Raw genomic sequence first — 12857 nt, 5'->3', positions numbered from 1 at the left:
ATAGGTTTAAAAAAAAAAAAAAAAAAACTGGTGAGATGGTGGGTACTTTTTTGGCAGTCTAACTTTTCTCCTTATGCTTAGCTGTCAGAGACTCTGTGCTGATGTAGGAGGCCTTGGAGTTTCTAACCATCACAGTGATCTTGGGACTGCACCATGTATCTTCTTACTAGGCCGGACAGGGTCTTCCCATGAGAAGTTACTCTAAGCTGTGTCGAATGCTAACACAGTCATGAATTTCCAAACAAAAAGTCAATTCATTGCATTTTCTTATGTGTATGGTTTGAATTCTGTGTGCCATCTCAGAAAATGTTTGCCAGCCAGATATATCGCTCAGGTAAAATAATTACATAAGACAGTAGACAAGACAGTTAAACAAAGACAAATTCATTACATTCTCTAGTTGAGATCTCATCTATCTTTAAATTTTAGTGGGAAAAGTAAAGATATGAATGACCTCTCACAAGTCACTTTGAAGAAGATAATTGTTATTTCTTAGAAGCAAAAAGTACTATTAGAAAGTTTACCCTATAGTAAAGCTAGGTGAGAGGCAGTGTTTATGAGGTTTTCAGAGTTAACCAACTTGTCTCTAACTGATTTGTCTCATCTTGAATTTAGCAAAGCTGACTCCTCAGTTTTTAATAAAAATCATTCAAATGCCCAAGAAGCAAACAAATCAAAAATACAATATTTCCCCTTCCAAAATCTTTTGGGTATTTATCTCTATTCAAGTCATATCTTCATGGTCAAAGTGATGTAAGTTCTACCTAAATCAAAAAATAGGAACTGTCAGTTCAATCTTATTTTGGAGTACATTCACTGGTTAATTCGAAGAGTAAAACCCAGCTTCAATATGGAGAAACAACTTAAATCTACAGAGAAGCCACCCTCAGAGACTTTGTGGTCCTTTGGTCCTCTAGTTGAATGATTTCAACTAGAAAGAGGCATCAACTCTATTACTTCAAACTGGTTTGACCAGTTCTTCCAGGGAACTGGGTGGCTAACTAGTAAACAAGGTGAACAAGAAAATGTCAATATAAAACTCTCCAGGCTGATTTTCCTACCTACTAAGTCAAACCACAACTTGGCCTCTTGTCCAACTTTGTAATCTCTTCAATGTTATATAAAATTAGCACCCTCTCACCTCCTAAGAAGAATCCCCGAGAGACTGGAAAAAAGCTCAGAGAGCTCATCCTAAGGCTATCTTGGTTTTGTTCCTGATTTTTCCTCAGTAGCCTTGCCATGTGGGCAAATGGCTTAATGTTTGCTTATCTTGCTAGGTACACAGTAACATCTGCTTAAAGGAGACCGTATACATAAAAACAAACGCTGTTCTATAGTCAGGGGGAGCCCTTAAAGTTGTTTTCTTAAAACAGAAAAAATAATGTTATTATATTGAGCACTAAGAAGAACAAGTTTTATATAGAAGAACAAGTTCTATATCCTCTAACCTGCAGATATAGAAACTTCCACTGCAATCTGCATTTAGTCTTCTGTCAGTTTTAGCCCTTGAGAAGTCTCTTCCTCCTGAGTCTTCCTGTAGGTGTATCTGGGCACTCAAGCTGCTTCCCAGGTTCTTGCTGGGTTCTGACCTTCCCTCAAGAGTCCCAAGTCATTCTCAAAGTGACATTTATTAAAACCTGTCCTTTGGTTCCATTAAGGAAAAAAAATTTTTTAATTAATTAATTAATAATTGATGATAGTTTTTCCATATATTTTTTAAGGTTATTTTATAACATATAGGTTTATCTGTTTATTTATTTATTTATTTTTGGCTGCGTTGAGTCTTTGTTGCTGCACGTGAGCTTTCTCTAGTTGCGGAGAGCAGGGGCTACTCTTCGTTGCGGTGCGCAGGCTTCTCACTGTGGTGGCTTCTCTTGTTGCGAAGCATGGGCTTTAGGTGCACAGGCTTCAGTAGTTGTGGCACGTGGGCTCAGTAGTTGTGGCTAGCAGGCTCTAGAGCACAGGCTCAGCAATTGTGGTGCACGGGCTTAGTTGCTCCAGGGCACGTGGGATCTTCCTGGACCAGGGCTCGAACCAGTGTGCCCTGCATTGGCAGGTGGATTCTTAACCTCTGTGCCACCAGGGAAGTGCCCATATATATATTTTTTTTTGATGCTAATTTATTTTTTTAAACATTTTTATTGGAGTATAATTGCTTTACAATGGGCATACGTATATCCCCATATCTCCTCCCTCTTGCGTCTCCTTCCCATCCTCCCTATCCCACCCCTCTAGATGGTCACAAAGCACCGAGCTGATCTCCCTGTGCTATGAGGCTGATTCAATGCAATCCCTATCAAACTACCAACGGCATTTTTCACAGAACTAGAACAAAAAATTTCACAATTTGTATGGAAACACAAAGGACCCCGAATAGCCAAAGCAATCTTGAGAAAGAAAAACGGAGCTGGAGGAATCAGGCTTCCTGACTTCAGACTATACTACACAGCTACAGTAATCAAGACAGTATGGGGCTTCCCTTGTGGCGCAGTGGTTGAGAGTCCGCCTGCCGATGCAGGGGACACGGGCTCATGCCCCGGTCTGGGAAGATCCCACATGCCGCGGAGCGGCTGGGCCCATGAGCCATGGCCGCTGGGCCTGCGCGTGCGGAGCCTGTGCTCCGCAGCGGGAGAGGCCGCAAGAGTGAGAGGCCTGTGTACCGCAACAAAAAAAAGACAGTATGGTACTGGTACAAAATCAGAAATATAGACCAACGGAACAAGATAGAAAGCCCAGAGATAAACCCACGCACATATGGTCACCTTATCTTTGATAAAGGAGGCAAGAATATACAGTGGAGAAAAGACAGCCTCTTCAATAAGTGGTGCTGGGAAAACTGGACAGCCCATATATTTTTTATATTACATGGTTTTAAAAATAGTTATATTTATTTCTATAAAGACTTGTGCACCAAGCTGTTGTTAATAACATAGCTCTATTTAATAACATGGTCTCTAAGGTAAGTCAGAAGCTACTTTAAATATTTAGAAATACAGAGATTGTGATAAGTTGAATAATAGACCCTCAAAGATGTTCTAATTTCTGCAGTCTGTTAATAGGTAATCTTACATGGCAAATGGGACTTTGCAGAAGTTAACGATTTTGAGATGGAGAGATTTTTTTGGATTACCTGGTAGGCCTAATGTAATCAAAAAGGTCCTTATAAGAGGGAAACAGTCAGAGTAGAAAGAAGCAGCTAAACTGCTGGCTTAGAAGATTGAGAAAGTGGCCAAAAGCCAAGGAATATAGGTGGGTCCTAGGAGCTAAAAGAGACAAAGAAATGGATCCTCTCCTCAAGTGTCCTGAAAGAACACAGCCCTGTCAACACCTGATTTCTAACCTGCAGAACTGTGAGGTAATAAATTTATGTTTTTTAAAGCCACTAAATTTGTGACGGTTTGTTACAGCTTAGGAAACTAATACAGAGACATTTATTTTAATGCAAGCCTTACCTTGTCTAACATACATACATACATACCATTGCCAGCACACTGTTTGGGAATTGTATCGGTAACTCATATGTACCTGGGTCTTTCCCTCTGGAAACTTTTTGTCCTCCCTACTCTTTTTTTCTTCCCCTTCCCCTTCCCACTCATTATATTCTCTCTAGTGTTTCAGATCTGTTAAGTGGTGATCTCCTCAAAGAGAACATTTGGAACTAAACACACCCCATCCCCTGCCTGCCAATCTAAATTAGGGTCCCTGATGTTATTCTGTCTCATACACACTAACCCCTTATAACATTTTTTAATTAGGCACTCATTTGAATGATAATTTTGTTGTGTTCATCTTTCTACTATTGCAAGCTTGATGGGTACACGCGCCATGCTTGATTTTGCTCACTGTTGTGAACCTAGCACATAGCAGGTATCCAGGAAATATTTTTTGGCTGACTGAGAACATTCTAGAATTCTGCAAATTTTGTAATATAGATTGAAAGCATGCCCCATAATGCAGTCCATCTGGGATCATGAAGCAACAAACCAACACACCACCTCCTCTTTCAGAGGACATGAAGCAGGCTTTGCATTAACTTTGATTTCCTCTGAAGTCTTAGTCAAAGTCATGATTATTTAGCCAGATGACAATTGATGGATGTTTTTCATGATGCACATATAATCTAAGAAAAGCTACAGTATTTCTCAAGAATTCTCTTTAATAACATCCAGAATGCTTTGACTTGCTTTTGTTTCCATTTGCATTTTATTGCTTTTCAATATAAATTGTAAATTCCTTCAAAGACACTTAAACATCCATTGAAGACCAGACTTTGAGAACTTCAAGAGATTAGTCTTCCTGAGTAATTCTTTATGTCTTCTGCAGTTTTGATTCCACTGGAGTTCAAGAATCAAAGCTAAGGATTTGTCTGAGCTCTTCTTGGGAAGGAGAAGTGATTAACATTTGCGAACATTTTTGTGATGCCTCAAAACACTGAATGATTAATGAGAAAGTGGTTAAATTTTATTTATGTGTGTTTCAGAAACATCAAGCCAGGTGATTTCAATGTTTTTCTAGAAAAGCATTGGTCTTTACATATTATGTATTTTTCCCATATTATTCTGAATGTGTCTATGGTTTTTGCCCAGGCATAGCATCTTTGTTGAATAGTTGATCCTGATTTTAAATGCAAGGGTTTCAATGGAAAGGAAACACATTTTACTGAAGTATTATGAGATTCCTTTACGTTACTATGTCTACTAGGTTACTCCTCATAACAATCTGTGAGATAGATTTTATTAATCCCATTTTACAGAAGAGGAAATCGAAGGTCTTAGCGCTTAAATAACTGTTTAAAGCCAGAGATAAGGTCCATAGCCGTGCCGAGCCCCCCGACCCAAAGTTCCCACCATTTCCTCTAGACCACACAATCTTCAGTGGATCTTGCAGACCACAGTATTCAGGACGGCTCCCTCTCTCTCAAAGCAGACCAGTCAGAATACCGCTTTCCTCAAAGCCCTATGCCAGTGGGCCCCATAACTCAAGATGGGAAATGGCTAAGTATCAATAGATGGGGATACTGGAACTTATTATACAAACCCTATTGTGTTCAGCACGGCCACCTTGACTCCTCTAATGTTATAATTCTCCTCAGAGCACAGGGTTTTGTGGCCATGTTTGCTGTGGCCATATCAAGATTTATACTCAGGTAACCCCATGGCAAAAACAGGTCTTCCCAGTGATGGGAAGAATTTGTAATAACCACAGCTCTTGGTTTCTGAAGTTATCAGAAGGCTTTAATGAAACATTTTGATTTTTCTGATTGTCTGTGAGCCTTCCATTAGGGATCACCTTTCATCACGTCACAGTGAAATGTAGGTGATGCTGTTACGTGTTTACTGACCACGATGTCAAGGAAGTAAGAATATCACAAACCTCCACTCCCAGTCACCTCTGAAATGCCATAAGCCATTCTTATTGCTTAGTCACTTATTAACAAACAAAGTTAATAAACTTCTCAGGCAGTAAACCCAGATGTGCTTTTTGGCATACCTGGCAAGTTCAGGATAAGTGCTCTACTGATATATTTGAACAATCAGTGATTCTTAGATAAAAGAATGTCTAGACCAACAGCAGACTACATAAACAGCTGTTCAGATGCCAAGTCAGATTCTACCTAGTACTCTCTTATTTGTACATATCCCACTCAAGAAAGGGAGAAAAAAATGCATTTTTTGATTAACCACCCCGTGTTTCATTAGTCTTTTTTTTTTAATACTAAGCAAGCGACCAACGGCCCTTAAAAGTAGCATTTCTATTACTGCTGTCATTTCTACTTAAAGCAAACTGGAAGATGAAATGTTTTTAAGGATAGTGGTTGCTAAAACACAAGTAACACCACAGGCACACAGGGCAGCCAACAAAACACAGGGATGCGTTGAACATGACAGTTAATAACTTCTCCAGCGTGAGGGCTTTTAAAACGGTTTGTTCTTTCATGATGACAACCCCCCAAGGTGATAAATTAAAAGGTTGACCCAGAAATTATTTTTCAAAGTTAGGTCTACAACAACCTAAATTGTCTGTTTTTTTCTTTTACTGAATTTGTTTGAATGTTCATCAAATACAGTCATGAAACTCAAAATGTCTACTTGACTCTGTTTTGTAAGCTGAAAAATACCCAGAAAGCCTTTCTCTTTTCCTAGCAAAATGGCATGATATTATTTAGAAGTTGGAGAGAAAGCTTTCACTGCTTGCCCTGTAAAAAGGAAACAGCACAGCCAGCAGAGTAGCTGACAAGTGACACAAATACAGTACATACTAATGCAGAGAGAGAAACAACCTTGAGAATTTAAACCGGCTGCACCAAAAAAAAAAAATCTTTATCCAGATATGTGGTCCCTCATGAATTATACTATTATTTTAGTTGATTTTACCTGACATCACCCTATGATTTTCTTCAGTGACAAGAAAATTGCAGCCGGCCCTTGACAGTCGGTCACAAATTGACTGAACAAAACAAAATCAAAGAGTGAAGTAATCCCCAAGTAAATTTAATGAAACCTAAATCCCAAAGGGCAGCACACTTCTGTAGGCAATGGTCTTATTTAATAAATTTTTCCCTGCTTTCACTTTTAGAGCTATATTTACACAGACAAATTTAATTCATTGGGTTTACATTTCCTCTTTCCCTTCGTTTGTCCACCAGGAACAAACGGGAAGGACTGTAAACAGGTGTGTCAGTGTTCAGCTGAGAATGAGGAGTGTCACCCCATCACAGGGAGATGTACCTGCCTGCCTGGCTACCATGGAAACCGCTATCATCTCCATAAGTGTGTTCTGTGCTTTAGCTGTAATTGATTGAAGAGACACTGAGGCGGGGGGGTGGGGGGGTGCGGGGGGCGGTCATCACTCAGAATGCTAAAGGGCAAATGTTAATTCAAGCTTCTAATTCATTGCAAATCCCCTGGGAATTTTTATTGGAATGGTTGAAAACGTACTTTCCTGTGTAACTCATTCTCCTATTTGCCTTTTCTATTCAAAATATCCCCAAGAAAAAGATAAGAAATAAAGAAGAAAATATGAACCAATGATTATAAATCAATATACAGCAAATGGCAACATATTTAAGGTGATTCATAAAAGTAAGTTAGTTCCAGAATCTGCTTAGGAACAATCAAATTAAACAAATTGTTATTCTGGAATGAAAACAATGACTTGCTTAAATGACAAAATGCCAGTTGGCTCCCTGTTGTGTAATAAAAAAGAATAGTCCGTAGACCAGACACCTTATATTGATTTGTTAGGACATTTTAACATCGAAATGGTTATAGGAGAACACATGATAAAAAGTCCCAAAGAGCATGTTAAAATGTTCAGTCAGCTACTTAATTTTTAAGCTTGTAATTATTTATAATGTACTTTTTATAGGTTTAAGGATAAAATGATTTGGCCTCAGTTTCATTTTCTCCCCCAACTTGGCTTTTGCCACTCTTTCTCCCTAGTCGTTCCTATAAGAGATTTTTTTTCTACTTTCCTTTCCTAATTCTGCAAGTATATGGATGAGTTGGGGATATTTCCTAAAAAACGCCACCCATAAAAATAGACTCATGGTCAAGCTATTGGTTTTCATTTTCTACAAGCCATAGAATATATATTTTGAATCTCACTTCTCACATTTGTCCTAATTTTAAACGTTACCAGCTAAAAACACAATTAAGCATGTAAGAAAATGGTTTCATACACCCATAGGACCCATAATGATTGCATTATTCAAACTTAAAATGAAGAACCAAAATATATGATTAGTAAAATTTCAATTATTTTTTTCGGTCATGGCAAATTTCAAGCACTTTTGCAGTGGAAGAAAAGAGTTATTTCCTCACATTTCATGCTGTCACATTTCTCAGGAAGAATTTCTTCTTGATATCAAGGGTATTTCATCTGAATAAAATAAACTTAAGTTACATAAAGCTGAGAGTCCTTCCATTTCAGAAGACCAGCAACCTTGGGTTGAAGGAGGGGAGCTTCGCCTTGTAAAAGCCAGTCTGAGGCAGGGAGCCACTCCCTGACTAGTCAGATGGGCTTAGTTCCAGGCAACACGTGGTTGAAAGTTGCTGCAAAGGTTCCTTGGCAACATCCACTGTAATTACAGGACGATGAAAAAGGGTTCAAGAAAATATCCATGAAAGGTGTAGCTGGCTCAAAAGCAAAAGTTCCAGCAGCCAAAAACAACTGGGCTTTCATGTTCTCAGGGTCGGAGTGGAGAATCAACATTTTCTCTCGGCAGAGGCCAGAGGAAGCAGAAAAAATTGCAGTAGGAATCTCACCACTTGTTCATAATTTACACTGGGCAGCTCAGTCCCAGTCTGTGGATAGCATGAGGGGAAAAACAAACTGCTCGGTAGGTGCAAACTCATCGTGCTATCTATGTATTTTATGACCAATGAGAAATTGTATAAAGCGACTACAGGTCCTGGAAATCTTTTGTTTCTCCAACCTGCAATACTATTTATTAGAAGTCTCTTTGAGGGAAATGAAGGCATTGGAGTCCTCTAAAATCATGGGCATTTCTGTTGACAGTATTCATAAGAACACCTTTACATTGGTTGAAGATGCTTTGAGAAACATGGGCCACAGGAAGCTCACCTGTGCCAGGAGGAAGATGTCAAGGCATTGGTGGAAGCTTAGCTTTAATGCTCTTCCTCATAGCAATAAAAATTCAAACAGACCACATCTTAGTATCTGTTTTTAAGAGTAAAATAAAACTGTGCAGGCTTGCCTGGTGGCGCAGTGGTTGAGAGTCTGCCTGCCGATGCAGGGGACACGGGTTCGTGCCCCGGTCCGGGAAGATCCCACATGCCGCGGAGCGGCTGGGCCCGTGAGCCATGGCCACTGAGCCTGTGCTCTGCAACGGGAGAGGCCACAACAGTGACAGGCCCGCGTACCGCAAAAAAAAAAAGCAACAAAAAAGCTGTGCAACAGTGACTGGTGTGTGTGTGAGTAACCTGGTCAAATACTACTAGGAAAACAGACTGAAAAAACAGATTCATGCTTTTCATTTGCTTTGGAGCTAAGTGTCTCAAGATACAGTAACAACCTTGCCTGTTCTAAGCTTCTAATAAAGCTACCAAATGTCACTCATATCATCAGTAGCCTTCAACATTTAAACAAATCAGAACTGTGAATTCATTTCCAAGCTTCTTCCTAGTTAATCCCTTTCATGTAGAGGGGATGGTACAAGGATGGGGAAAAATAGTCATCTTCTAATGGAAAATAACCAAATATCCCTTGCCAGAGAAATAAAATTTCCTGGGAGAGCTAACTGTAATGAATAGAGCGAAGGCCAAGTAATGATCAAAATGGAACTTTAGGAAATGAGGGAGGGGAGACCAAACACACAAACAAACCAAATGAAATCATTATGTCCTGGGTGTATGTTTCCTTGTTAAATTTAGTGAACACCAGAGCAAGAAATGTATGCATGATTCCAGAACATTCACATAACTACAGAATTATATGAGGAAGTGGAACTGTCAGTAAAATAACTTATTCTTGGGGAAAAAGTTATGGGCACTTTTGTAAACACATATCATACTCTTGATATAACTTTAATGAGTTGCGGGACTAAAAGGTTAGCGCATCTACTGTCTTTCAACAGATGTTATGCTCATTAGTAGGTTAATTTCATCAAGTTCAGTGTTCCGATTTCAAAAGGATAATTAAGTTGAAGGCTTATATTTTTTTTCTATATACGAAAAAGGAATAGCAAGGGATGATGCTTTTCAGATGCAAAACCGCCATTCAGATAGTTTGAAAATGAGTATATGTCAGAGAGAAATTGTTTTCCAAGTAACTTCAACTCAAATGAAAGTGATCTCAAAATATAAGTCTTTACACATATCAGTTATATAAATTCATCAAGTAATGGCATATAAACTCTTTCTTCCTTTTAACTGAAATGCTGATTCTTTTATATGTATTATTATATCCACAATTTAACATTTCCCTTATTAATAAATATGTAAATTTCACTTTATCGGGTGTTTCCCTTTTCCCTGTTTGCACAAAAATCCATGTCACTTTTCACTTCCTAGTCATGTGACTACAGAATTTTCTATGCCAATCCATTCTTAATAATTTAACCTCCTTTTTGGAAGCAACATGCCAGCAGTGCACCCAAGAATTCATTGTTTCCAACTGCATACCTTTAGCTTGCTTTGTGTTTTTTTCTCTAATATCAAGCAAGCAAACATTCTTTTTAAGCATCACACATAGTAATAATAAAAACTATTTAAAAATTACATTCTGAAAGATTGACCCGGATAGACATGAAAGCATTTTATATCTTGGTGAATAAGAGAAGAAGAGGAGGGACTTGCCCCATGGTGCAGTGGTTAAGAATCCACCTGCCAATGCAGGGGACAGGGGTTCGAGCCCTTGTCCAGGAAGATCCCACATGCCACAGAGCAACAAAGCCTGTGCACCACAACTACTGAAACCCACGTGCCTAGAGCCCGTGCTCCGCAATGAGCAGCCACTACAGTGAAAAGCCCGTGCACCGCAACGAAGAATAGCCCCCAGAGAAAGCCCGTGCACAGCAATGAAGACCCAGCACAGCCCAAAATAAATAAATACATTTTTTTAAAAAAAGAGAGAAGAGGAGATAGAGACTGTTTTTAAACCACTAGTTCTGTTTTTAGGTATACTCTATTGAATTTTTGTGAGGGAGAAAAATAACTTCTCTAAGAGGACTAAAGAATGCTGTTTACCAAAGAAGTGTCCATTAGCTATGAGAATTGACATCCCTTGGAAGGAGGGAACAACAGAAGAGAATGTGAAGTGCATCCATCATTTTTCACAGAGAGTAATAAAGAAATACAGCAGCTGCAGAGAAGTAACCTTTGGTAGGAATGATTTTAGGTGTTTTGCTTTCCATCCCCATCATGAAGGGTTTTATTTTAAAACTGAAAGAGAAGGGAGGGAAGAAGAAGTTATTCTTTGACACTCAAGCTGAGAGCATGGACAGGATGTAGATAGGGATTATAAACGATCTGAATCTCAATAAAAACCATTCTTTGGCTTCTACCTCTAAAACCTGCTACTTGTGCAATACTCCAAAGTGTTCTTTACCATCTGATTCTTATATAGAAATACAGGATAAATGGGAAGGAAGCAAGTGTCATCCAGTCTCTGGTTTAGTCATTTTTAGAGCTGAGCTTCCAAGTGAAAAGATTTTGCAAGAGGAAGGACCTAAAGCAAATATGAAGCCTTTGGACTCAGGTCAAGCAGGTAGGGAAAGCGTTTTGCCATGTGCCCACCAATGATCCTGCCACCATGAATGAAAATAATGGCTACCATTGACTTGGGAGCTATCTGAATTTGGCAATATGCTAGATGCTCTACTTGTTCACACAATACGCCTGTGATTCTGTTATCATCCCCTTTGGGAATGAAGAACCAGGAACTCAAAGGAAGGACTGACTTAACAACACTAGCAAGTGGAAGATATAGGGTTCAAATTATAGTCCATTCAAAATTTCCTACAGCTTTATATTTTAAATATATGACGGGAAAAAAGAAAATTATCTTTAACAGATGACAGAATTTTGTGCAGTAAAAATTTCAAGTGACTACACTCTAGGCCTCAACTTCCTCATCTTAAAATAAGAGTTGAATCAGATGGACTTGAGGTCTCTTGAAACTCAAACTTCTATGATTTTAAGACTTTAAAGGACCAGACATTTCATAGAGCAGGAGAATATCATATTTGGAAGTGCTTCAAAGTTAATCAATTGCTTGAATCCCTGCTGCATTTTCTCTGCTAGTTAACTTATCCTATTTCTGCTGGAACTCCTACAAAGATGGGTAACTCATTACCTCCTGGAAAAAGCTTATTCCAGTCCTGGACAGCTCTTTCAGAAAGTATTTCCTTATTGAGATAAAATCTACCTTCCTCCTTTTCCATGAGACTTCCTTTTCATGTGTGAAGACAGTTCTATCTTCTTAGGTCTACTTTCTCCTGGCTAAACACCCCCAACCCTTCAATCATTGCACAGATAATGTGGTCTTCAGGTCACTCTTTGTCCTGTTCAATCTCCTTTTATCTTGAAGTCTGGCCATTCATCTATCTCTCACACAGGTATCAGAATGGTTGGCCATGCATCCATGGATATGAGAGTAGAAAACTGAGAAACTAACAGAAAATGAAGATGCTTCCTCCATGCTTGGTGCCATTTTGAATTCTTATTTGTATAAAACCCAGATCATTCCAGATAAGACAAATTATAATACTTAAACATAAATTGAAATAATGATTTTTTCTAGGCTGGAATGAAACAACCTTGTTCGGTGCATTGTCTTTTATTCTGAGCATTCTCTAAAACTGGGTAAATTTTCAAGGAAGCTCAAAGTTAAGTTTCTTATATCTTATTAATGAACAGCATCAGGAATTTTATGTCCCCTTCCATATTTCTAAGGCATGTATCTATATCAACTCATATCCTCAGATATGTCCATGACTTGAATCGGTAGCTTGAAGGTGATTAAAAATACCAAAGTAATTGGAATGTTGAGTTAACCACATGACTATGGGCATGAAGCTAAACACTGATAGCTTCAAGTTACAGTACCACATATAGTTTTGTTCTCCTTCAACAGGTTGCCCAAAAGGCACTTATGGTCCTTACTGCCAAAGGAAGTGTAAGTGACTGAACGGTGGCAGCTGCGATACCATGATTGGCACCTGTGACTGCCCTCCTGGCTTCATCGGGGCTGACTGCAGTCAAAGTAAGTCACTCTACGTACTATGAAGCAGCTATGCTGAAGCAGAGTTTTAAAGAACTGCACTTAGAGAGTAAATGTGGTCGCATTTATTTTACATACTGATTTATTGCAGTAATAGCAATCAGCAACTGACC

At 38.9% G+C, this 12857-nt stretch overlaps 1 protein-coding gene across 1 annotated transcript in view; it reads left to right on the top strand.

Moving 5' to 3' along the window:
• LOC112404936 (EGF-like and EMI domain-containing protein 1) overlaps positions 1-12651 on the top strand; it is a 184734-nt gene extending 172083 nt beyond the window's left edge. The window contains 2 exon segments of the mRNA XM_024753118.1: positions 8093-8341; positions 12598-12651. Coding sequence (XP_024608886.1) covers positions 8093-8341; positions 12598-12651 — 303 coding nt within the window.
• The last annotated feature ends 206 nt before the right edge of the window (positions 12652-12857 follow it).

The sequence above is a fragment of the Neophocaena asiaeorientalis genome, unplaced genomic scaffold (genome assembly GCF_003031525.2).
Source record: "Neophocaena asiaeorientalis asiaeorientalis breed wild unplaced genomic scaffold, Neophocaena_asiaeorientalis_V1.1 scaffold560, whole genome shotgun sequence".
In the NCBI taxonomy this organism is placed as follows: domain Eukaryota; kingdom Metazoa; phylum Chordata; class Mammalia; order Artiodactyla; family Phocoenidae; genus Neophocaena; species Neophocaena asiaeorientalis.
Note: the sequence above shows the minus strand (reverse complement) of the source record. Positions and strands in the feature narration are given on the sequence as shown.